The sequence below is a fragment of the Microtus oregoni genome, unplaced genomic scaffold (genome assembly GCF_018167655.1).
Source record: "Microtus oregoni isolate MIOR12 unplaced genomic scaffold, Mior012 000062F_ref0000492, whole genome shotgun sequence".
In the NCBI taxonomy this organism is placed as follows: domain Eukaryota; kingdom Metazoa; phylum Chordata; class Mammalia; order Rodentia; family Cricetidae; genus Microtus; species Microtus oregoni.
In genome coordinates this window covers 9,916,246-9,942,594 of record NW_024543872.1, presented here as the reverse complement: position 1 = coordinate 9,942,594, position 26,349 = coordinate 9,916,246, and the positions used below count along the sequence as shown (strand labels likewise).

At 50.3% G+C, this 26,349-nt stretch overlaps 2 protein-coding genes across 10 annotated transcripts in view; both read right to left on the bottom strand.

Moving 5' to 3' along the window:
- The window catches only part of LOC121439584 (DNA (cytosine-5)-methyltransferase 3A), a 136,259-nt gene extending 113,379 nt beyond the window's left edge, over positions 1-22,880 (bottom strand). The window contains exon 1 of the mRNA XM_041640099.1: positions 22,808-22,880. The gene's annotated coding sequence lies outside the window, so the exon portion shown is untranslated. The remainder of the gene's footprint in view (positions 1-22,807) is intronic.
- A 95-nt stretch (positions 22,881-22,975) lies between these two features.
- LOC121439585 (dystrobrevin beta) overlaps positions 22,976-26,349 on the bottom strand; it is a 215,352-nt gene continuing 211,978 nt past the window's right edge. For 7 of the 9 annotated variants that reach the window (XM_041640106.1, XM_041640102.1, XM_041640101.1 and 4 more), the window contains 2 exons: positions 24,607-24,642; positions 22,976-23,171 (listed from right to left, as the gene is read on the bottom strand). In XM_041640106.1, the coding sequence (XP_041496040.1) occupies positions 24,638-24,642 (5 nt within the window). In that variant the 3' untranslated portion in view covers positions 22,976-23,171; positions 24,607-24,637. Of the gene's footprint in view, positions 23,172-24,320; positions 24,483-24,606; positions 24,643-26,349 lie in introns of those variants that run through there. The other 2 variants (XM_041640104.1, XM_041640109.1) reach the window with 2 other exon arrangements.

The window sequence follows — 26,349 nt, the reverse complement described above, 5'->3', positions numbered from 1 at the left end:
GACCCGAGATTGATTCCCAGAGCCTGTGGCGGAAAGAGTTGTCCCCTTTCTGGTATGCACCGTGGGATGTGTGTACTCACACCGGCACAGAGATAAATAAATAGTTAAGTCAATAAATAAATGTGCTGCACGCCTTTAATCCCAGCACTCACAATGTAAAGGCAGGAAGATCTCTGTGAGTTTGGAGCCAACCTGGTCTACAACACAGTGAGTTCCAGTACAACCAGGGGTATGTAAAGCTATCCTGTCTCAAAATAAAAATATAACTAAATAAATATAAATAAACCCTGTTAGAACACTTGGGTGGGTCTGAATGAGGTCTAAGGATTAGGTAGTAGGAACTGGTCGATGCTACTTTCCTAACTTTGCTGATTGTACTGAAGCCATGAGAGAAAATGTACAATCTGTGAGCAATATCCACTAAAATGTCAGAGGACTGAGCACATCTCACACTGGTCAAGGGAAGGGCTATCTGCCGTACTGCAGCTGCCTTTATGAGTCTGCAAGTGTTCTGCAGCACAGATCAACAAAATTCGGGAGATTACAGCACTTTGCCTCTCCCCCAGGGGCATATGGGCCTCAAGGCTCCTGGACTGAGGACCGAACATGCTAAAATATTCATAACTGGGGGCATTTCCCCCTTGGAGTAGGCGGCAGGGGCTCTCACTGCTCATTTTATTTTGCATTTCTTACACTACAAGAAATCTGGACTTTTCATATGTTCAGAGTCCGCTGACATTCAGAAACCAAGAACGATCAGTTAGTCACTAACTAGGGATGTCAGTGGTTCTCAGCATGTGATTCGTGAACCCCTTGGGGTTGACTGACCCTTTCACGGGGCTTGCGATCAAATATCCTGCTTATCAGATATTTACATTATGATTCATAGTAGTAGCAAAGTTACAGTTAAGGAGTAGCAATGAGATAATTTTATGGTTGGGGGTCACCACAACAGAAGGAACTATATTAAAGAGTCGTGGCATTAGGAAGATTGAGAACCACTGGGGTCGTGTCTTTGGGCCATTTTTTCCTTTCTTTTACCTTGCTTTTCATGGTCTCTGTAACTGAGGAATCTCTTTTTTCATTCTTTCTTGTTGATATTTTGTGGATTTTTGTTTTGTTTTTGTTTGACACAGGGTCTAGAACTTACTATATAGATCAGGCTGGCCTCAAACTTATAGAGATCCACCTGTCTCTGCCTCCTGAGATTAAAGGCATGTGCCACCTCACACAGCTGATGAGGTTTGGGTACAGGGTCTCCTACAGCACAGGCTGGCCTTGAGCTCACTGTGTAACTGAGAATAACTTTGACCTCCGACACCCCTGCTCTACTTCCAAGTACCCGGATACTGTTACTCGCTACCCTGCCTGGCTGCTGTTCCTTGAGTTTGATACAGAACCACAAAACGTCTTTAAAATTAGGGATGACCTCAAGTCCTCAAGCAGGCTGGCAAGCCTCTATCCTGAAGCACACCCCAGTCCCTGACAGTGACCCCTGCACCTTTGTGTCTTGTCTGACACCTTGCCAGAGGACCTGGGAAGATGGTCTTGGCCTGCAAGTTTAAACACCATTCAGAGCAGCCATTTCCCTGGGAGCTGGAATGTGGTGCTGAGGCAAGATGTGACCTTCGCGGGATGAAGGTGTCTCTGGTTGGGACTGATGTGTTGGGCGTTAGTACACACACACACGCACACACACACACACCACAAAACACACATACACAGTACATAAAACACACTTACAACGTATGCACTCACAACACACACCAAAGGCTTGGGGGTACAGAGAATATCAAGGAGACAGAGCAGGACATGGCCACAGGACAGAGGTCACTCTCCTTGACTTCCTCTTTGTGGTCACTCAGTCCCTAAGCTTGGACACTCTGTCTTGAAGACCTTCCCTAGCCCCATTCATCCCCTTCCTCTTTTTGAGTTCCCTGCTCCTTCCCACAGCTTCTCTGAGGGCAGAAGGAAGGACCTACGACCCTCTGGACTCAACCTTATTCCATGTGTGCCCAGAAGCTGAGTCAGCGAGCAAGGCAGGCGGTCCTCTGTCTGCTTGCTTTCTGCAGGTGCCCGCCTTCCTGACAGGGTAAAGGGGCGGCATTGGTTTTTAGATACGAACCATAGAGTGGGTAAGGAGCAGTGTTGAGTTTTCTCATTCAATTCACATTCATTTTTATTGTGTATTTTGTATTTTCAAACAGACTCTCCACATGTAACCTTGGGTAGCCTTAACCTATGATCTTCCTGCCTCAACCTCCCACGAGCACCACACCACACTGGATTCTTTCGTCTTTTTTCCACATTGTTTTAGGATTCCATGTGCCTCTAAGTTGTAAATTGAATTCTATGTAACCCGAGCCATTTTTTTAAAAAAATATTTATTTTTATCTTATGTACATTTGTGTTTTTGCCATGGCTCTCAGGCCCCTGGAACTGGGATTACAGACAGCTGTGAGCTGCCATGTAGATGCTGGGAATTGAACCGGGTCCTCTGGAAGAGCAGTCAGTGTTTAACCACTAAACTATCTCTCCAGCCCGACATGGAGCATCTCCAAGCCACTTTTTTAAGACAGGGTCGCACTATGTAGCCTTGGCTGGCCTGAAACTTGATATGTACACCAGGCTGGCCTTGAACTCAAAGAGATCTGCCTACCTCTTTCTCACTTTACCATGTAGCCCTGGTGCTTGGCTGTCCTGGAACTTGCTACATATAAACTACTTCCTGCTTAAAAAAAAAAAAAATTCCTAACCTTTTTTGGGGCTTGAGATAATTTTAGATTGACATGCCATTGTAAGAAGTGCTACACATAGGTCCCATGTCCTCACAGCCTAAGTTCTCTCAGTGATGACACCTCAGAGCATCTAACAGCTATCTCAACCAAGACCATGATGCTGCAACAAACATCTCTGTCGCTAAGGCTGTCCCTTAGAGCCCCCTCCTGTCCCTCTTGATCTGGACAGCTGCCAATCCGTCCCACACTTCCTGAAGTTTGTCACTTTAGGGCTGCTGTCGAGGTCTCTGGAGTCGGGCAGTAAGCAAGTTTGTAAGATTGGCTTTTTCCTGGCTGCCGAATTCCCTGGGTGTTCACCGGACTGAGGTATGTCACTAACTCATCTTCTTCTGCTGATGAGTGGTCGGCCATAGGCAGATGTGTCATCTCCAACATTTGCCCGTAGGCAAACATCTGGAGCGCTGGCAGCTTTTAACTGCTCCCTAGTGTTAACAGTTCTTCGGGGTAGAGATCTGAGGTCGGGGAAGCAGGCAGACTCGTGAGAACTTTGAGGGAGAGCACGTGGAATTGGTTTCCAAACCCTGATCCGTCTGCTAGAGCGGAATGGGGCTGAAGGCAGGAAAGAGACCAAGGAGGCTCCATAGGAAATACGGGGTCTTTGGATTCATTGATATAAGACGTCTTAAAAACCAGGGCTAGAGACTTAATGGGACGTGAAGAGAGCCCTGGAGAATGGCAGGAGGCTGTAGACCCCATTCCTAGGAGAGCTCTAGTGCTGATAGAAAGCAGGTACCCAGATGATGCAAGGCAGTGATGAGACTGACTTGGGTTGCTAGAGTAACATCCAGATAAAATATTCATTCAGGAGCCAGAGGAGTGGAGCTGAGTCTAGTGGTGAGGTGGGGGGATCATCTTGGGGATCATCCACGGCTATGGCTGGGCAATGCTTAGGAGAGTGTGGAGACCGGGGACACCAGGGAGATCTCAGTTTAGGGGCAGGAAGAGATGGCTGACTGACAGTGGAGAAGAAAGTGGCAAGAGCAAGGACCGGAAACCTCACTATTAGCAAGGCCGTCAGTTAGCTGAGGAGAAGGCCATCATCTAGAACTGCTTGATGACCTAACTTGATCGCAGAGGTTTGCATCCTTCTCTTTCACAGGTTCAGTGTGTCGGAAATCTAGGAGGGGCTTGGTGGGTCGTCTGGCTCAGGGTCTCTCTCAGGCTACCATCAAGCTGTCTGGCTGCCACCCTCTCCAGGACTATTGGGAAAGGACAAGCCTGAGTCTCCCTATTATTGGATGGGGGCTTCATTCTGACAATGGCTGTTGGTCAGTGGCCTCCCCTGGTGTATTTTCTTGCCATGTTGGCTTCTTCACAGAGGGATCCCAAAATGGCAGTGGGCTTAACCTACATTTGGAAGCAGGTAAGAGCCAGAGGGAGGGTGCAGTGAATGAGAAACTTTCATAACCAAATCTTGGAAGCTTTGCTTTGTGCCTCTGTCAGAAACACATCACTCAAAAGGGAGGGCACCACCAGGCAGTGGTGACACATCTCTTTGATCCCAGCACTCGGGAGGGAGAGACAGATGGATCTCTGTGAGTTCAAGGCCAGCCTGGTCTACTAGCAAATTCTAGGACAGCCAAGGCTACATACGCAGAGAAACCCTATCTCAAAAAACTAAACAAAAGGCAGTGGAAGGGAGCATGATGCAGGATCTGAAGACCAGAGAGCCATCTTGGGAGCTGCCCACTGCTGGAAGAAGAGACCTGTGTCTGCATGTGATCTCAGGCTACCCAGAGCCATCTACTGGGGACGAGATGGCATCTGAAGAGTATGGGGGACACAAGACAGAGTAGAGGGGACAAGAGTAATACGTAGCTATCCCAGCACCTCAGAGAGACACAGGCATACTCAGGGTCTCCAGAGGACCCCAATTTCATCATCCAAGTTCTTTTCCTACCCCACCCCCAACCCGTAGAGCCAGGAATAAAAGCCCCTCACTGTGGGGTTGAGGGCGGGGCTCAGTGACAGAGTGCTTGCCAAGCCTGTCCAGCTCCTGGGTCATGGATGGGACAGACAGAGATGGGGAGGGGCTGAGAGGATGGCACAGAGGGCTTCCCATCAGGAAATGGCACCCCAGAGGAACCCCCACTGAACATTCAGAGACAGGACTGAGGGCCTGGACAGACCTTTGGGGAGGCATGCAGCAGGGGATAGTAATCACAAAAGCTTAACTCACATACTGGGTGAAAGAAGTGTAGCAGTTTGGGAAGTTCCCTTTGGGACAAGGGGCACAGAGCAGGCAGAATGGTGCCCCTAATTGCTGAAAAGTTTGAAGATGTCAGGTCACCTGCAGGGGGATTGATGCTGAGGGGCACTGTTTTGTTTTGAGACAAAGTCCCATTCTATAGGCCTGCTTGGCCTTGGAACTCACTAGATTTTCCAGGTTAACCTTGAACTTGTGGCCATACTCAGCCTCCCAAGTGCTGGGACTACAGGTATAAGCCATGCTTGACTTTGGGATGAGGACACAGACTATGCATCAACAGACCTTCCTTGGGGTGGGGAGGAGAACCGGAGATATCTGCCGTCATGGAGTCCTCAGCCCAGAGAAGGAGAGAGTGGGGTGCTGAGACCCTCAGCAATTGGCTTTGAAGGAAGGAACCTGAGCCATGGAAGTCAAGTAATGTGGGCATGAAAGCCCAGAGAAGGTAACCAATTTTTACCAAGCCACACAGAAGCTGGAAAGAATAATAAACTCAGGCTAGATTTCTAGCAAGGTCCTTTTCTCCACCTGAGAGTTCTTCAGGGGAATTTTGTCCAAGGGTGTACCTTACCTTAGATCAGTGGTTCTCAACCTTCCTAATGCTGTGACCCTTTAATACACTTCCTCATGTTGTGGTGACCCCAACTATAAAATTATTTTCCTTTCTAATTCATAACTGTAATTTTTTTTTTTGAGACAGGGTTTCTTTATGTAGCCTTAGCTGTCTTAGAACTCACTCTGTACACCAGGCTGGCCTCAAACTCACAGAGATCTATCTCTGCCTCCTGAGTGCTGGGATTAAAGACGGGCACCACCACTGCCTAGCTCATAACTGTAATTTTGCTACTGTTATGAATCATAACAAATACCCAATATACAACCCACAATGGGGTCGCGACCCACAGGTTGAGAACCTCTGCTTTGGGCGGACATGCATTCTCTGGAGGACTTCACTAGCTTTAATGATCTTAATGTTGCTGTGGGCAGTGATGGCCTTGCCTAGTTAGGGCTCTTAGGATTAAAGAGAGTGCCTAGTGCCTGGGATTGGGCTTGACATGTAGCCAGCCCTCCACATATGCTACCAACACCACCATGATTCATGGCAACCCATGTTCTTTCTGTCCCATCTCCTAGGGGGCCAGGAGGATGAGGAGCTCTGGTTACATCCTTGTCACAGTGGCAGGCAGGCGGGCGGGCGGGCGGGCGGGCGGGCGGGCGGGAAGGTGGGCTAGCAACTGTATGTCTGTTGGGGAATATGATTTTTAGGTGTGTTGCTTTTGTTTATGCTGCATTTGTTTAACTCTGTGAAGCTGTGGTTCTTTGCCTGTCTAAAACACCTGATGGTCTAATAAAGCAATGAATGACCAATAGCAAGGCAGGAGCAAGGAAAGGCAGGGTTGGCAGACAGAGAGGATAAATAGAAGGAGAACTAAGAAAAAAGGAGCAATGAGAGAACAAGGAGAGGAGGACGTCAGGGGTCAGCCACCCAGCTCCACAGCCAGCCAAGGAGTAAGAAGGAAAGAAAGGTATACATAGAGAAAGATAAAAGCCCAGAGGCAAAAGGTAGTTGGGATAATTTAAATTAAGAAAAACTGGGAAGAAGCAAGTCAAACTAAGGCTGGGCATTCATAACTAATAAGCCTCTGTGTGTGGTTTATCTGGGAGCTGGGTGGTGGGCCCCACAAAAAGCCAAGAGTAAAACATTAAACAGCAAATGTCCGTTCTAGGGAAGAGGCTACTACGACCCAGGGAGTTCTTGGTTGCAGGGCCGTTACAGAGCCAGGACCAGACCTGAGCTTGCTGCTGTATCCTATTCCTATAGGGGATAACCAAAGGGTTCCAGAAGGCCCCTGTCCCTCTCTGGCAGGTCTAAGCCAGCCTCTCCTTGCTGTTCCTCCTCCTGGTGTTCCAGGCACTTCGAATCCCAGCAGCACCTGGAACGCTGACTGCCTCAGGCACCAGGGCCTCACTGGAAGCTAAGTCTTCATTCCGCAGAACCAGAAACCAGGAGCTAAGGTGCCTGGAGCCCTGGGGAGAGAGGCAGCCAGGAAGAGGTGAGAGGTGACACAAGAGCTGGAGGAAAACCCAGGCTGGTTGCTAGGTAACACCAGAGCTGGACATCAGACCAGGAATTTGTAGCCTCCTGTACTTCCTAGTGCCTGCCTTGGTGGGCTCCATAAAACAGGCCAGTCTGGAGGCTTGGAGCCTCTGGCCCAAGAAGTGAAGGTGTGGGGGGTGCGTGGGGGTCTTGGATCTTGGGATTTCTGCTGGTTCTACCAGGGCTAACTTGGATCCTTCAGGGGTGAGGCCTCTGGAACCCAGGACTACTCCCAGTAGCCTTTGGGTGTGGCTTACTTCAGTCTACTGAGCCCCTGCTGAGTGGACCTCTTGGGGCCATGACTGATATGATCTCTCCTCTCAGGCAACCCTAAGCAGGGACTATGACTCCCTCTGTGACTTCCTCCCTTGGCCAAGCAGGCCCCCTGGAGTTTTCAAAGCAGGTGTCACATCCACAGGGAGATGTAGCCTCCTGTACTTCCTGGTGCCTGCCTCTGATTTAGGAGTTCTCTAAATCCTAGCTAACATGGAAGACTTCCTCCCACTTCTCAGGTGGCATTCCTCTGCCTTTCTCTCCTCCACCATGATATCTCTCTCTCTCTCTCTCTCTCTCTCTCTCTCTCTCTCTTTCTCTCTCTTTCTCTCCTGAGCCTAGGTGTGGTGGCACATGCTTGCAGTCTTAGCATTTGGGAAGCAGAGGCAGGAGGATTACTGCAAGTTAAAGGCCAGTCTGTTTTACACAAATGCCTTGAATCCCAGAACTCAGGCCAAGAAAAAATAGACAACGCTCTCTGATCACTTTTCTGAGCCAATTTTCCCTTAGTAATTTTTTTTTTTTTTTTTTTTTTTTTTGGTTTTTCGAGACAGGGTTTCTCTGTGGTTTTGGAGCCTGTCCTGGAACTAGCTCTTGTAGACCAGGCTGGTCTCGAACTCACAGAGATCCGCCTGCCTCTGCCTCCCGAGTGCTGGGATTAAAGGCGTGCGCCACCACCGCCCGGCAGTAAATCTTTTTTTTTTTCTTTTTATTGTTTATTGGTGTGAAGATGTCAGATCCCCTGCAACTGGATCTTCAGACAGTTGTGAGCTGCCATGTGGGTGCTGGGAATTGAACCCGGGTCCTCTGAAAGAGCAGCCAGTACTCTTAACCACTGAGCCATCTCTCCAGCCCCAAGTAAATCTTTTTTAAAAAAATAAAAAGCTGGGATATAATTTACAACACAACTAGCTGAGCACCAAGGTTGACGGCACTGGTAACAGTTCCCCTCCAGAAAACACCCCGCATCACCCCACACAGCCGACCGGCAGAGATCCACCTGACCCTGCACCTTCTGCGCAGACGCTGCACCTGTGCTCCTCACCCTCTAGGTGGCGCGGGTGGGGGCGGAGCATGCATTTGTCAGTCTCGGAGGAGGCGGGACATCAGAAATGCTGACTTCTGATTGGCTGGGCTCAGGCTAGCGAGGTGACAAGCCCACAGGACCTGTGGTGGGAGACGTGGTCAGACAGAGAGGGAGGAGCTGGCTTACTTGCCTGCCGTGAAGAGAGCGTTTGTGGTTGTGTTCACTCCTTGGGGACAATCCTAATTTTATGATTTTTTTTCTTTTTAATAAAGGCAATTTGTTAAGGCTATAATTAACCAAGTTTCCCATTTGTCTGTCATACATTTATAAAAACCTCACGAACTGACATATGAGGACAATCCCTGGTGGGGCCTACTTAAAACAGATGTTTATTTTCATGTTATTTATTCATTTATTTTGGAGACAATCCTCCTGCCTCAGCATCACCAGTGCTGACATGACAGGTGGGGGCCACCATGCCCGACTGCTGGCTTATTCATAAGGCAGCTCAGGTCTAGGGTAGGTCCCACACCCTCCCCTTTCTGTCTTTCACCCCTGCCCCTGTATGCTGAGCAAGGGCAGGTGTACTCACGGGGGCTTTCTGACAGCTGAAGGCTAAGTGTCCACTCTTTGGGGATGGGATAGACACTGGAGCACCCTGGCTGGTGCAGATCTGGACCTGCCCGCCCCAGAGGAGCTCAGAGACAGTGGTAGCCAGAGGCAGAGCTGAGACCTAACTGTGGGGGTGAGAGGATGTGTCTGGTGCCTGGAGGTGTGTGCAGGGTTCTGCTCGCTCTGGAGCACTAGACCGAGGTTTTACCCAGGCCAATGCAGATGATCCAGGGGTCTGGGCAGGGGGCGGTAGGGTCAGAGATGGAGAGTCCCTTGGGGTAATCTGGATACCTGGGGACTATTACTTGCCTGTGTTTGGTTGTTGTGGAGGTAAGTCTCGAAGGTATAACTTTCCAGGACATTCCAGATAGAAAGTAAGTTCTGAATTAGAAGTGACAGGGAACTGAAAACATTTGTCACTGGAGAAGGTGTCTGTGAAGGATGGAAAAATCCAAACTACCAACCACCGAAGCTCCCATGTACTCAGCCTGGTGTCCAGACCCAGAGAAGGGTCACCACCGAAGGCAGAGAAGCCTTCAGTGCACTCGGCAAAGGCCTGGTGTCCAGACCCAGGGGAGGGTGACCACCGAAGGCAGAGAAGCCTCCAGTGCACTCGGCAAAGGCCTGGTGTCCAGACCCAGGGGAGGGTCATGTAAGGCAAAGAAGCAACAGGAAGGAGGGGATGTTGCCCAGAGAGCTTTCCCAGTGTGCCACCTAGGAGGGGCATGCTGGGGTCGTCATACATCGTCCTGAACTTAGAGGGGTAGCAGACATTCCTGCCAAGGAAGAGTGTGTGCTTTCTTTTTTGTTTTTCAAGACTGGATTTCTCTGTGTGGTCCTAGCTGTCCTGGAACTCACTCCGTAGACCAGGCTCAAACTCTGAGATCTGCCTGCCTCTGCCTCCCAAGTGCTAGGATCAAAGGTGTGTGCCACAACCACATGGCAAGTGTGTTTCCTTTGTTCATCTGAAAAAGTAGCTGGTTACCATACAGCAGTGTAGAGACCGCAGATAGGATTCCCTCTGCTGCTCTTCCCCCAAATGCTTTTCACCTCTTGCCAGCATACACTTGCTTTACTGTCCATATCCTACACAGAAGTCAAATGCTTCCTAAAGGTGTGCTTACTTTTGTTGTTTCCCAGGGCCTAGATTATTCCTGGCACATAGTAGGTACTCAAAACTGTCAAAGCAGGGTACCACAGTAATACATGTCTGTAATCCCAGCACTCGGGAAGCTGAGGCAGGAGGATTACTTTGAGCAAGTCTGTGGCAAGCTTGGTCTATGCAGTGTGTTCCAGGCCAGCCAGAGTTAGATAGAACCCTTTCTGAGAGGAGAGGGGAGGAGGAGAAAGATAAGGAGGGAGGAGAGAGAGAGAGAGAGAGAGAGAGAGAGAGAGAGAGGAAACAGGATAAGGAAAGGGAAAGAGTGAGAAGGAGTGGGAGGGCAGAGAGGAGCAGGAAAGGGGAGAGCAGGATTGGAGGGGCAGGGGGGAGAGAGAGAAAGCAAAGAAGAGAAGGAGAAGAGAAAGAGGGAGAGAGAGGAAAGGTAGGAGAGAAGGAGAGGGTGAGAGGGGCAGGGGGAAGGAAAGGGAGTAAGAGGAGAGAGGAGGAGGAGGGAGATGGAAAGAGATGGGGAAAGAGAAGGGAAGGGGAGAGAGGGAGAGAGAAGGGGGCATATCTGTTCAGGGCTGGGGAGATTTGGTAAGCGCTTGTGGCACAAGACCGATGGCCTGAGTTCAGATCCCCAGAACCTAAAGAAAAAGCCATCATGGCAGCATGTTTATCACATCACCACAGGGTTCAATGAATACAGGTAGATCCCAAGAGCTTGCTGGTTAGCTAGTCGAGCCGAAAAGGAGAGCGCCAACTTCAGTGAGAGACTCACTGGTGGTGAGCTCAGTACCCCCCACCCCCGACACATTCACAAAGTATCTGTTCAGTGTTAAATGGATGAGAATGTCCCCACTCTCATCTGTGCCTCATCTGTGCTTGGGGTAAAGGAAAAAAAACCATATATTGAGGGAGCTGCTAGGCCCTGAGAAGAGCGTGCATATAGCAAGTGATGGCTGAGTTCCGTGGGACACCTGACCTGGCACTCCTGGACCAGCGCCAGCCTTTCTCTCCAGACATGGGCTTTCCTGCTGGGTGAAGATGCAGTAAACAGAGGTTTGGCTTGGTACTTGGGACCCCACCCTCTAGCCTCTGAAGGTAGTCCTCATGCGTCTGTTATGGGAGACATGAACCAGCTCTCCAACCCCGACTATGCTTGCCAGCCTGGGGACTCTCAGCCATTTGGCACTGGCATGGCTCCCGCAGTGCCAGGTGTCCATATGTCACCATTGCAACCTCCTGACTGAGCCAGGAGGGGCCTGGCCAGGGCTCAGTGTCCTTGACTTTTGGAACCATCTGGGTGGTATAAACACTAGTGGACAGGAAGGACTGTATAGTAATTTGCCACACTTCCCAGCACCATTCCAGGTCTTGGGTGTTGAATACAGCCCTAACCGAACGGTCCAGGTTGGAACTGTTTTCATTGTCTATGTAGAGGTAAAGCACTCTGGAAAGCATTGGGATTCAAAAGTAGGTGTGCAGCCAGTGTGGTGGCACCAGCCTGTGATGCCAGCACTTGGGAAGTAGAGGATCAAGAGTTCAAGGCCAGTCTGGACTACATTAGAGTGTCTCAAAAGACAAAAACAAGGGACTGGAGGAATGGTTCAGTGGTTAAGAGCACTTCCTGCTTTTGTTGGATTCATGTTTGGTTTCTTGCACCCATGTCTGGGGTTTACAACGGCCTTTAGCTCTAGCTCCGAGATGCCATTCCCACTTCTGGCCTCCACAGATACTGCATGCATGTGGTACATATGTGATAGATACACACACACACACACACACACACAAAATAAAAACAATTATCTCGTTTTAAACAGTAACAGAACAGAAACAAAAGTCAGGTGTGGTAGCATATGCCCATAATCGTAGCACTTGCAGGTGGAGGCGGGAGGATCAGGAGTTTGAGGCAGGCCTGGGCTACATGAGACACTGTCTCAAAGAATAAAAACAAAACAGGGCTGGAGAGATGGCTCAGAGGTTAAGAGCATTGCCTGTTCTTCCAAAGGTCCTGAGTTCAATTCCCAGCAACCACATGGTGGCTCACAACCATCTGTAATGGGGTCTGGTGCCCTCTTCTGGCCTGCAGGCATACACAGAATAATGTATACATAATAACTAAATAAATATTTTTAAAAAAAGAATAAAAACAAAACAAAGTCCAGGAGTTATGTTTATCCTCAGAGTCCATGTTTTCCACAGCCCCCCACATGTCTTGCCTGGAAGTCAGAGACCAAAGTGGAGAGGCAGGGAAGGACCTCCAGGAGCTGGTCCCAGCCAGGCCAGGAGAGGGGTGGTTGCTGTCACTGGTGAAGTCTCCTGTGAGCAAAGACAGGAGCAGGGCCAGAAAACCAACACAGGGTCTATAGCGTGCACAGGAGGAGGAACAATAAGTTTAGGAGGAAAACCGAGTCCAGCAGCAGATACAGGTCTGGTATGAGGAGGTCCTAGATACAGGTCTGGTATGAGGAGGTCCTAGAAGGGCTAGCCTTGGATACACGAGTCACAATCACAAAAGAAAAAAAAATGCAATTTGGGTGACTTGGTGACGAGCCTTTCTGTCACCCACTGTTAGGAGCTACTAGGCAGGAGTTGGTGCTATAGCATCCTTCAGTGATTGTCTCTTTGTGTGGGCAGTTAAGCAAGTTTGCACTGTCTGGGATACTGTTCTGGAAGACAGCTGATGGCAGGTGGATTTAAAAAGTTTTTTGTATGTGTATGTCTGTATGAATATATGGTGTACATATATATGGCATATGAAGTACATATGATATGTGTGTGTGTTGGCGGGTGTGTGTGCCTGTTCATGGAGGCCAGAGGATGTCAGGTGTCTTTCTCGACCACTCCCCTTACCCCTTTGATAAGTCTCACTGAATCTGGAGCTAAACTGGCAGCAATCTTCCTCTCTCTGTTCTCCACAGCACTGGGGTTACAGGCCAGTGTAAGGCTACACTCAGCTCTTTTTGTAGGCTCCGTGGTCCAAACTCAGGCTTTCACCCTTATTCAGCAAGGGCTGTGTCCCATGAGCCACTGCTCCAGCTCTGAATCCATTTTTTTAAGCAATAAAATAGTATTGTTATTAGCAAATTTCATCAGACACTAGTATATCATTTCATGAGTGCTAACAGGTAGAAATTTAATCTATTTTTATATGTATATAAGTTATAGATATTATATGTATCTGAGGAAACCCCAGCATGCCCTGGGAAGCTTGTTGGGTTCTAGAAGATAATAGAACTCACGGTACAAAGCTGCAGGGCCTGGGGGTCTGCAAGGGTGAGCCGAGAAGAAAATCAGACACACGAACTATCCAGGAGATACAAGCCAGGCTGGCTGGTAACTTCATGACCATGGCCTCTTCACCTACACCCCTTCCTTGTTTTTTTTTATCTTGAGATGGTCTCAACACTATAGTCCAGGCTGACCCGAAATTCACTCTGTAGCTCAGGCTGGCAGCCAACTATGTGATCCTTCTGCCTCATCCTTCCTAGTATGGGCATTACAAGCTTCTTCAATTCTAAGCCATCTCTTTATTTATTTGCCTGCCTATGTACTTATTTATTTCTGTTCTGGTGGGGCCAGCCCAGCGGATCATTCCAGGCCTGCCATTACCATAGGGGAGTCTGAGGTCACAACTTCCAGGAACACCACCCTCTTGACAACAACCTATGCAAATTTTATACTGAGCGGAATCACATGATCTGCATGTATATTAGGGGTACGGGACTTTTGCCACTGGAGTTCCCCAGCCTCGGCAATGGCAGCAGAAGGCACCAGGAGCAGCTGACTGGGGCAGAGTGCTGTTTGACTCAGCAGCAGGCCGCCTGACTCTGCAGAGGTGACCTCAGGATGAGGGCGGGATGCCTGTGGGTATGGATGTTTCTGGTGCGTTGATGTGGTCAGTGGGCTTCTCAGTGGGTGGCCATCTCTGGGCTGCTGCCTGGTGAGGGAGGTTTTCTGTGTCGGAGGGTCTTGAAGGATGCAGGATGCTGATGGAGCACCCTGAGCAGCTGCCCCAGGACTCATGCCAACAAGATGTGTTTATGGAGGTGGGGGGGGGCATCCAAGAACAGCAGGCTGGTTGCCATGTAGAACTGAAGGAGCAGCAGAGCTAGAGAGTGTGGCGTTCCCAAAGGAAACTTGAAGTCTGGGTCTTGTAAAATCCTGACAGTTCACCATTTGTAATCTGTTGTTTTTGAAAAGACCCTCCTGGGCAGACAGAAATAAACAACTTTGGGCCCCCTCATACTACCTTGTGATGTAGACCCCAGCTACAAAGCAGCATCTTCTTCCTTAGCCTGATGGGAAACCACATGACTTGCCGTGCAGTGTCCAGGCATTCTTCCCAGCAGCAGACAGCAGCAAGAAGATACCAGTGGTGAAGACACTAGTACCCTATTTTCTCAAGGTTCATGTGTGCCCTTCCTAGCCTCTGCCACCCACTTCTGTAGGTTATGTATCCTTCCCAGTTGGCACAACCAGTGACCAGGGTAAAGGCTCACACAGGCGGGGCCCAGGCTTCGCTTTAGGCAGCCTCCAGTGCTGTGCCAGCATCGTCACGGGTGACCCCAAAGCCAGGCTCGGTTGTGTTTTCAGCTCTTGGCCCCCTGCTTCAGAGGAGCTAAAACAGAACCCCGTCCTTTCTCTCCGAGGGCTGAGCGCACGCTGCCTCTCTTGCTGCACATGTGTAGTTTGTAAAGGGAATCTGAGGAGAGATGTATTTATTTGCTTAGTATGTGTTGTGGTTGAGTTGATTTTGTTTTGACACGTTGGTTCAAAATAAGATTGACCCTTTGGAAAATCAGCTCGCTAAAGCCATTTGCTCTTCAGCTCAAGGGGTTTAATTGAAAGCAGCTGGGGTACGCTGACATCACCACAGGCCTGCAGACTGAAAGGGACCTCAGAGCCTTGCCAGCGAGGGTAGTGACAGCAAAGCTTCAAAGGCAAGAGCCAGGAGGAAATGTTTTACTTCAAAAAATGATTTCTTTGGTTTGTTTGTTTGTTTGTTTTTAAATAAAGATGCTAGAAGATCTGAGCAGCACATAACGGAATGAGGTCATATGGCTGTACTCGCTCAGATGGTGCCACTGTTTAGTTACGCCAAGTTGACTCCTCTTCCCTTGCCATTTTTCTATGTCCTGGTTTGGTCATGAGCAGGTGTCATTTGGTCTGATTGCCTTTTACAGTCCCACCCAGTTGCCTCCTTCCCACAGGAGGCAGTGTAATAGGTCCTGCTCGTTTACCTACTCCTGCAGGGGACTGTAAGCACAGGGTAGGGGATCCTCTTCGTTTCATCTCTAAATTCAGACTAATCACCGGACAGGACAATTCTAGGATAAATGTCATCTTTGGGGGACCTGTGACGGGAACGTCAGCCTCTGGTAGCAGGAAAGCCTGGTACTTGCTCTCTGGAAGTCAGTCATGGGGCTTTTCATTAGGTTAAGGAGGCAAGGACTGAGGGCAGAAGCTCACAGCCTCCGGAGGAGTGCCCTTGCCACTCCGTCCCCTATCCAGGGTTCTCTCCTGCATCAGGACCAGTTGCCATGATGCAAGCTGGCAGGAGTTTGGAAGGCATTGCTGGCCCTTTTGGGAGCTCCTCCAACCCCTCTGGGTGGCCCTGGCCCATATGTGGCCTTGGCTTCGGTTTCCTGAGCTGTCAAGTTCTATGATGCTCTGGCCTGCTTCTCACGTGGCAGTGGGAACTGCTCAGGCTGATTAAATCTGGAGATCCCCTTATAGTCAGGCAGGATAATCTCTCAGAGGACCCTAAGACTTTCCCATTGTGCCCTGAGAAACTGGAGGGATGAGGCCTGGAGATGTTAACACCGACCTACTGGTTCCCCGGTGCAGTGGCCTCAGAAAGAAAGCACCTGGGTCTGACAATCTCTACCTCTTCCTGTTTTAGGGGGAATGGTATAGGGAAGGACTCAAGGTCCTGCGTATCCATGTCCATTGGGCATCGAGGCACTTTATGGTTTGAACATGCCTTGCCTCCTCTGAAACACACATTTAAACTTGGTTCCCAGGGGAACAGCACGGAGAGGCTGTGGACCTTTAAGAGGTGATCCGGATTGCTAAAAGGGATTAATGGGCTCTCTGGGGGGACTGGATTAGTTACTGCAAGAGTTCGTTGTTAGAAAGCAAGGGCTGCCCCTTGTGGTTTGTTAACACATGCCCTCCAGCTATTCCACCAACATGTGAAGTAACAGAAGGCCCTGGACAGTTGCCGCCTGATCTTGGACTTTTAGCCTTGAGAGTGGCGAGCTAGACAAACCATCCTTCATAGTCACCCAGTCTACTAGGACTGTTGTTATGACAGACTAAGAGAAGGCAGTGCCTCCTGGGGCTGGATCTGCCTCTGGAGACAGTTTTGAGGTTCACATTGTCACCCCTTGGTCCCCAGACAGCATCCCTATTGGAGTTGCTTCATTGGTCCCTGGGGGATGATGATATTCACAGTGCCTATTGGGACAGTGGCAGGACTCAGTCTAAACACTGCCAGTAAGTACACTGAATGGGTGCAGAAAGGCTGCTGTTTATCCCTTCCCTTCCTGCTGGGGTTGGCATCGCTGGGTCCATATCTAGGAAGAGTGAACACAGTTGTCTGTGGCAGGTCCATGTTGAGTTTAAGTGGACTGGAAAGCACTGAAGGATATGTCTGGGGGTGGCATTAGGAATTGAGACATTATCCACATTTTTTCCCCCTTGATACAGTTTCTCTGTGTAGCCTTAGATATCCTGAAACTCACAGAGATCTGCCTGCCTTTGCTTCCCCAGTACTGGGATTAAAGGCATGTGCCATCACTGCCTGGCAAGACATTTTCCATTTTAAGATTTAAACAGTTAACAGTTCTGAGTAGCTATTCCTACACTGCAGCCCTCCCTTCCCCCAGTTTTTTATTTTATGCATACAGGCATTTTGTCTACCTGATGTCCAGGGAGGCCAGAAGAAGCCAACAGATTCCCTGGAACTGGAGTTACAGATGGTTGTGAGTCACAACGAGGGTGATAAGAATCCAGCCCAGATCCTCTGCAAGAGCAGTCAGTGCTCTTAATGGCTGAGTAATCTCTCCATCCTCATCTGTCTTTTTATGGGGGTGGGCAGAGTCTTACTATGTGGCCCAGGTTGGTCTTGTACTTATAGATAGCCCAGGCCAGCCTTGAACTTGTAACCTCAGTTTCCAGAGTGTTGGGATGCCAAGCGTATAGCATAAAGCCCAGTTTTCATTGTGATTTTTTTTTTTAAATCAGGGTCTCTGGTAGCCCGGGCTAGCCTCAAAAGTCACTCCGTAGCCAAGGCTGACGTTAGACTTCTGACCCTCTTGCCTCTATTTCCCCAGTTTTGTGATTCCAGGTGTGTACCACCACGCCCAGTCTATGCTTTCTTGCATGCTAGGTAAACACGGTACCAACTGGGCTAATGATACCAGCTTTCATTGTGGTTTTTGCGGTGGGCAAACCAGATTCCTGTTAAGCAGCCCTTCCCTGCTCCTTCAACTAAACTTGAGACTTCGGTCTTTCTTGAAACTTGGCACACTTTTTGCCGCAGCAGCTGTCTAGCTCACCGGCCATCAGTCAAGCACACAGATGGGGCCTGTTCTTTCTGTGTGATCTCAGGCAAGACACTTGACCTTTCTGAGCCTTGCTGCTTTGCAGATGGATAAACCTAACACGGCAGCTTTGTGAGCAAACGGCATTAAACAAGATTGCATACATAAACACACCTGGCACACGGCAGACACTAAGTGTACACTGTTCCTCTTTCCTTCGGAGAAAAGCCCCTGGAAGACTCCCACCTGCTGGGGTCAGTAAGTGACACCCATCAGCCCAACCAACACACATTCCTCTTCTAGAGTCGTTGTTGCTACGGATAAGGCGTCACTGTACAGAACCTCGCCTGCACTGAGCTCACTGCAATCCCCATCTCTTGTTACACTGCTGGGAATGCATGTGTGAGCCATTACACCTGAACTCGCTTTCCCCGCCCAATGTCTTTAATTTAGGCACTGGGGATTGAACCTGTGGCCAGGGATATTTTAGGCAAGCACAGGACAAGTGAGTTAGATCCATCTCTTTCTAAATGTCCCAGCAGTTCTACGGTCTGATCCATCTGGCCTTGTCTGTCCTCTCGGGGCGTAGGATATGTAGCTTGGACGTAGCTCTGAAAGTGGAGTTCCTATGCAGGGTGTGCCTGGGTGTGCCAAGTGGAAGGCCTTTTCTTAGGGGAGCTGTGTGTGCTCAGCACAGCCCAAGTGACCTTGTCATAGAGCTATCTTCTCTCCAGATTAAGACCCAAGTCATAAAGTGGGGGGCAGGAAAAGTCCAGCGAGCACCAGGTGGGGCCCTGGGCTGCTCAGGGTAGGGGCCTCAGCAAACAGAATGTTAAACCAGCGCCCCTCCCCACTGCACTAGCTTTAAACCCCACAGTGTGCAAAGTTTGGCCTGAGGCCTCTGGATGACCCCAATCTAATTCCCACTCTCTCAGAATGGCTGAAGGCACAAAGATAAGCGGCCTCCTTGAAGTATGCAGCCCCCCAGAAAACCCTGTGTAGGGGCTAGGCTGGGAAAGACGCAGGGTATGAAGGGGTGGGAGCGGCAGATAAGAGTTTCTGGGCCGGAGAAGACAGCACCTGTGCTTGGAAACCTAGTGAAGGGACTAGGTCTCCAATGCAAGCTAGGGCATGGTGATCAGGACAAAACCCAGACCTAATGAGCTGCTTCCAGACAAAAGAAGCTATCACCTGAGCCTCGGTACAGGATGAGTGAGGTGGCGCTAGGCAACCAGTGTACCCTCCAGAACAGGGAGCGCTGTTCTCCATCCGCAGCTGCACACTTCCTTCTCTTCTACTTGCTGTTCCTTGGGCCTCTGTCCCCTCTTAGGAGCAGGGGTCTGGGTTCCCATGGTAGGCTGGGGCGGGGGGTGGTGAAGGGTCAGCTCAGGATGAATGCTTAGGCAATGAAAGCAGGATCCACAGCAACTGTTAGCCAAGAGGAAAGGAAGGGCAGAAGGTGGAGGATTCCATCAGACGTTTTCACGGCCATTATCTGTGCCTGGCTCCTATCTCTGGGCCCAGAGCTGTTCCTGTTACTTGTGGCTTGTTACTCACTGTTTGACTTTGTTCACAGTAGCCCAAGGTGTAATCACTCCTTCCAGGCACCCAAACACCAGTGAGTTGCAGAGTGGTAACACTAGGAAGGCAGTGGCCAAAGAGGGGGGTCCTCTTCTAAGCACGGCTCCAGAGGCTGCGTGGGCGTAGGAAGTCTCATTGTCCCTAGTGCCTGTCCTCAGGAGGGAACAGTGGGAAGCAAAAGACTGAGTCCTATGGGATTCTTGGGCGAGTTTGGGTTTTTTGTTTGTTTGTTTGTTTTTTTTTGCTACGGGGAGGCCTCTGATTGGCTTCGGACACAGGATACAAACTGATTCTTTACTGATCTTGCTCATTAGGGTTTGGTGCCTGGTAGATGACACATTTTTCACCAGTGACTGACGATGTCTTTGGGCCTGCCTACATGATGAGCCCAGTGTCTACAGGTGGCTTTTAGGCCCAGTGAGGTAGACGCCCCACCAGTTACAAGTCAGGGGCTGAATCTAAAGTTCTGCTTCTCACAGGGAAACTATTGCACCCAACAGAAGTTGGAGGCTATGGGCACCCATGATCCTTATGGATTTGGATGGGATATATCAGCCTACTCACACTTCCACGACACTATTGATCCAACTGATAGTGTGGCCATGGTTATAAGCTACCATTGGGACAGCGTTCTGTTACCTGGTTAAGGACTCTCACTGGGCTAGGGTGAGGTGGTGGCTGATTATGTTTAATTAAGGATGTCTTAGCAGACATGAGCCATTTCTCCAGGCCCTCTGTTCATTGATTAAAAAACGAGAGAGAAATTCAGTCTACCAGGCTGAAGTGATGGCTCCGCAGTTAAGAATATGACTGCTCTTGCAAAGGAGCCATATTTGGTGTCTGTTATCCACAAAGGGTAGTTCACAACCACCCGTGACGCTAGCACCCCCTTCTGGCCTCTGTGAGCAGCTACACTCAAATGTATGTACACAGACCCATACACAGACACACAGACACACATAACTAAAAATAAATCGAGAGAGAGAGAGAGAGAGAGAGAGAGAGAGAGAGAGAGAGAGAAATACAGTATAGGAGTCACTGGTTCCAGCACACAGTACCCTCTTCCAGTCCCCAGGCAAGAAATGGGATTTCTGGAGTTCCCCCTAACACATCTTCCTCTAGAACAGACAACAGACTCTGGCCTGTATTCTGACTGACTAAAAATGCATTTCCCTGCACGGGTGCGATTGGTTTGCTCCTCATAAAAGCTCAGGGTGGTGCTGCCAGTATAGGTTCCAGGTTGAGAGCACCAACATCACTTGGGACTCCACAGAACTGCAAAGCTCTTGCTCCAGCCCCGAGCAACTGGATTAGAAACTGGCGACATCAACAAGGCTTCTAGCAGACCCGGATGCTGCTCAGTTTGAGAACTACTAGGATAGAGTATTGCCTAAGACCCTGCTCTGGGAGTTCTTCGTTTCTTAGAGCCTGTAAGGGTGTGACTCGTTTGCCATTACAGAGGTCTTCGAGAGGCAGGTAAGCCGCCCGCCTCCCACACTCCAGCTGTAACCAAACACCTGACCCCTGCTGAAGAGTGCATCGCTGTGGTCAGGCTTGGAGCTCATCAACCAGCTCCTCGTGAGCCCTTCTCTTCCAGACACAGCAGCAGGGATTCAGATGACTCGGCATTGCCATGGCAACTGCTCCTTTCTAAAGCTGGTGGGCACCTGCAGCAGGCAGTGCAAGAAAGGAGTCTACCAGTAGATAAAGAACAGCAGGTGAGAACAGAAGTTCAAGATGGCTGCGGTCATGCACCAGAGTTAAGAGGGGCGGTTGCATCCTCAAGACTCAGGACGGCTAGGTTGGTGGCACAGGCTGGTGGCACAGATCTGGAATCTCACCATGCAAGATGTAGAGGTGGGAAGATTACAAGTTCCAGGTCAGCTAGAGTCTCAACATACACAAAAGATGGCCCAGGGAGCATCTGGTTCTCCCGTGCCACCTACAGCAGCGATCCAGGCCAGGGCACTGCAGAGCAGCCTGCCTACCCAGGCTGGACCATCTGCCTAAATTAAATTCAGTGGCTATGGAAAATTAACAAGGAAGTTCCCACCATAGAATGGCTTCCTATGTTCCAGTTTAGGGAGACATAGTATAGAATTTTGCCTGAAAGCAGATGCCAAGAAATCAGGCGCCTTAGCTAATAATGGGTTCCTAGCTCTAAAAGAAATCAAGAGTTGGTATAACAAAGGTAGAGATCGTGTTCCAGATGCTGGTATCGGAGGCACAAATGCAGCCCTGTTCTTGGCCCTCGACCCTTGCCTTGCCCAGGCATGGCCAGCTTCTCCTATAGGGAGGTGAGCATCACTCCTCCCAGACCAGCAGGGAGCAGTTTGGTTTTGCAGCCCTCGTACTTTGTGTTATTCTTGTCTCTTGCTGCCTTGGGGGAAACATGAGTCTCATGTGGAGTCAGGAGTCTGCCCTGTTCCCAGGCACAGAATGTGAAGGGTGGGGCTGGGGAAAGTAAGGCACCCCACAGTGTTGTCTGGGAGGCTTGGTCAATTCCAGCACCGGGGTGTGCAGTGCGTCCCCAGAACTTTCTACACAGGGGTTTTCATCTTTGCCCCGCCCCGGCATTCCATAAGCCAGGATCCCCTTTCCCTGAGTGTGGCAGCCTTCCTGTGCTATCTGTGCTCAAGCCCCTGCTGGCCCTCCAGGTCCTTAGCTCTGCCTACTAACCAACCATCTGTGTGTCAGGGAGCCAAGTGTTTTTGTAACAGCCGAGCAGAAGCCAGCTCCCAACTTCTATTTTTTGCCCTCACAGTGGCAGAAATCCATGGTGCACCTGCCTTTCACACATAGTACCTAGGACCCAGAGGACCTTGACTCAGCAAGTTCGTATCCCTTCTCCCACTTCAGCCTTGAGTTACTCCATCTAGAAATGGGGGTCAGGCGGAGAGACAGACGGGGATGGAATGCAACAGCCTCCACCCTTTGTTCTCCCAACTGCTTCTTGAGGAGATTCTCATGGGATTCCATCCATGTGTGGTCACAGGTTCAGGCCACGGCTCTGCATGCACCTCAAAATTTGGGGAGGGGTCTGTAGAGGTGGGTAGGGGATGCAGCAATGCCAGCTGTGGGCCCTCTCACTTCATTCCAGTCACTGCCCTTTATAAATATTTATAGTAGCTCTTCTACTAAAAATAACATCCTGGAGCTCAAGGAGCAGAAAAAAAAATCCTATGTGAATTGAACTTAGCGATCACATGTGCCACAGGACCCCAGGGGAGAGGCTGCGTGAGCAGCATCTGGGCAGTGCGCCCCCTGGCTGCCAGCACCAGCTTGGCGCTTACACACTGCTGCCTCCCCATTGACTGGACCACACAGTTCTCAGAACTTCCTCCTGGCTGTAGAGCAACAGTACTGCAGAGCACTGTGCAGGTGGAAGTTCAGAGAGGAAGGGGGTGGGGGGAGGACACTATTTTTAGCACTGAAGCCAGGGCGTGAATGTCTGTAGAACTGAGCTAGGCCTGCAGCTTTCTTTGCATAGGAGACCTGTTGGTTTTTAAAGGTCAAAGGTAGGAAAGAAACTTGTGTGCCCACACCAGGGAGCATACCCTGTGCTGGCCAGATGCCAGGAGGAACCCCATTAGGCCAGGAACACACACGGGCTCAGGCTCGGGTGCTTTTTCTTTTCTTTTCCACCTCCTGGTAAATTCCTGATGCAGAGATGACACCATGCCCTGAGGGAGGAATGCAGATGCTAGTGCATGCAGGGCTCACAAGGAGGCCCACCAGCCGGGGCCTCAGGCAGTCCCTCCCCACTTCCCATAGGCTTGGCTCCTCTCTCTGGTGGTGGAGTGAGTCTGGCAGCCTGCAAGCCGGGTCCAGGTGTGCAGCAGAAAGATGGAGAGGAATGTGCCTCTGGGGGAAGACCTTCCCTTGTCTTGTTGGTGCCAGCTTGCTCCTCGGCCTTTGTGCCTGTACAAGACAGACTGTTAGTCACAAGCACACTGGGGGCTCAGGGCAAAGCTGCCAATGGCTGTGAAGCGGCAGATCTGCAGGGAGAGTGGAGGTTGGGGCCCTCAGTTCTTCTCTTTTGGTGGACAGGGTTGGGGTAGGGTGAGGGTGCGTGTCTTCTGAGGTCACTGCTTATGTCACAGGGGTAGGAAGTGCTCCCACTGAATAAAAAAACTGGGTCACAATGGCGGGTTTGGAAGGGGAGGAAGTGTGGTAGAGGAGATGGGCAGAGAATGTAGAGGAATGGGAGGAAGCCTTCGGCCGCAGAGAGCATGCCACAGTATGCAGGACTTTTCATCTAACTCTACTGTGGCTTCTCATAACTCCTGGCGTAGGTCGGGAGGTGAGGCAGCAACACCATGTGATACCAGTCCTGGCACCAAGTCCTCGAGTGGGGGCTTTGGCTCCTTCATGTGAACCAATGGAGTGGACTGGACGGTGCTCACCTATCTCTTTTCCATGCAGTCTTTCTTGCCCTACGGACAGAGGGCACCTGAAGGCCTCTGAGTCAGTTCCTGACCTCACCAGCAGCGTGTGGCAGTCCGGGCTTGCCACAGGAAGGGCCTGATCTGCATACACTGCAGTACGCTGGTTTTGCCCACCTGCAGCCAGCTTTGCAGACCAAGTGTGCAGCTGGCCTGGCAAGAAGGGTGGGGCCCAGTTCAGCTCTCAGATGACATTCTTAGAAGGTTATCTGAGACAGTTCCTTTTCTGGCTGGTGGTGCCTTGGCCCTGGGTTTTCTACCCTGAAGATTTGTAACTGAAAAAGATGCTCAATTTTTAAAAAAGAAGTGGAGACCAGGCCTGGTAGCACACCCCTTTAGTCCCAGCACTTGGGAAGCAGGAACAGTCAAGCCGACACAATGAGACTGTCTTGAAGCACCAATAAACAAGCAAACAAAAAAGAAAGCAAACTCGGAAGTTGCATCAAGACTACAGATTTAAAAAAAAAAAAAAAAAAGATGTGACAGATTAATTCCTTAAGACCAGAAGAATGTTTGTCTGTCCTTTGACTCACTGGCTCTCTGTGGTCCGTGTGACTGGGTAGGGACCACATACGCGGGCAGTGTTGAGTGAAAGGATCCCAGGGGAATTCTGGCTGTGGGTAGACAGTGGCTACAGAGGACAGGACAACAGAAGCAGAGGAAGCCCAGGAAGGTGGCTACTCTGCCACCTGCTTCAGTCAGTGCTACTGGTGACGCTAGGCCACAGACACGCAATGTAAGTCAAGCCACTGCCTGGAAACCTGGTAAACAGGTCCAGTGGAGGCAGCTGTGCAGGAGCAGAGGAAAAGGCAGAATTGGTTCTTTCGAGAAAATCCTAACTGCAAGGCTTGCTCTGGCTTGGGGCCTATGAGGGAAGAAGGAAAAGAGGAAGACGAGGACTCATTACTCACCTGGGCTTCCTGTGTCCGGGCTGCTCCTTGGCTAACCTGTGGCAGCAAAGGCAGAAACAATACTGAGGTCACACTCCAGCTCTTCTCCGGCCCCTGGACTTCTCTAAGGGGGTTTCCCTGACCCACCCGGCCCAGGGGCTAGCCTTAAATATCCCTTTCTATTGAGCTTTTCTGCCAGGGATAATGAGGTAGGGCAGTTACTCATAACCCACAACTGACATGGGAATGTTATGAAGAAAAATCAAACCAACTCTAGGGAGCGGCTATGAGGGGCGGGGGAGGGGGAGAGACCAGAGCCTACATGGTTCTGAAAGGAAAACAAAGTGGAAACAGTTTTGAGCGGAACATTGTTTCTCTATGTTCTGGAACAACATTGCTAGCCAGCTCCCCCTTGGACATTCTGAGCCCACGTGTGTCCTCAGAGAGGGTTGCTGCTGCCTAGATATGCATCGGCGTGTTCAGTGTACAAACTAGATCGCTAGGGGACATTCTGAAGGACACAGGAGCTCTGGAGTGGCTCAGACGAATGTGGAGTACTGGGGCAACCAAAGGAGGTGTCAGTCTATGTCTCACTGTGTGGTCTTGTTTTACACACAGGATAAAGGGGTGCTCAGAGGGAAGGGTACCACAGAGTAGCAGCATCCTTCTCTGGGATTCAGACAGCAAGGATAGGGCAGACAGAGGTGAGAGCTAGGGGTGAATAGAGCTTGGAAGCCTGCTTTGGTCAGAGCTCTTCAAAAGAGCCCATGTGCTGCTGTTCATGTGCGCTAAAGACACCATGTGCACTGAGCCGGGAGCTGACTGAGCTGTGCTTCCCACGTGAGCCTGACTTCACCCCAAAGAAGAGAAATGGTCCTCTGTAAAATTGGTAGTTATTGATTCTGAATGTCTCCACATTTTGATATCTGCAAGGACTCATACAATGTTTAGAGGCAACAAAAACAAACTTCCCTCATCTTGCACCCTGATTCTACCCTCTTGCTCTTAGAGATGGCACCTGAGAGCCACAGAAGCTCAGGCATTCTCACAGTCTCCACATAGACATATAGGCCCTGGGATGTGCACTTAGAGGGACCAAGAGATACTAAGAGCTAGGAGCAAGCATCCAGTCAGACAGAGAGGTGGTCAGCCAGTGAGGGAGACAGAGGGCCCTGAGGTTGGGCCAACAGAAACCACTCCAGTTCCTACGGGGGTGGGGGTGCAGTCCATGGCTAAGGCAAGAGTGGAGGGCAAAGACGGGGCTCTAGGCTTGCTTTGGGGGGCGGAGGGAAGCTGAGGAGGGACCTGGAGGCACTCCTAGAGCAGTGTGCCACAGGAAGGGAGGGCCAAGGCGGCAGCTGCTATGCCTTTAGTAAAAACATTTCCATAGCAATGCTGGAGTTTGGTTGGGGTACAGACATGTGTTTGGGGCGGGTTGGTGTTTACATGAGAGGCACATCTTGGTTTCTCTTGCCTCATGGCCTTCTTATCTGGACCTGGACCTCCAAATGGCTGTTTCTCCTCTGACAGCCTGAGGTGTGTGGCCAGGACAGCAAACTCATGCCCAGTGGCCTATTTCTCCCAGGCCTCGATTTGGCTTCTAATAGTTTCTGTACTTAGACAATGTTTTCTCCTGTCTCCTAGGCAATGTCAGTGCCCTTGCTGACAAATTCCTTGCCCCTGAGCCTGCAAACGCTCTCTCTTATCCGTACCATCCCAGGGGCTAAGCGGCACCACAGAGCCACTGTCCTGAGAGGGTTCCCA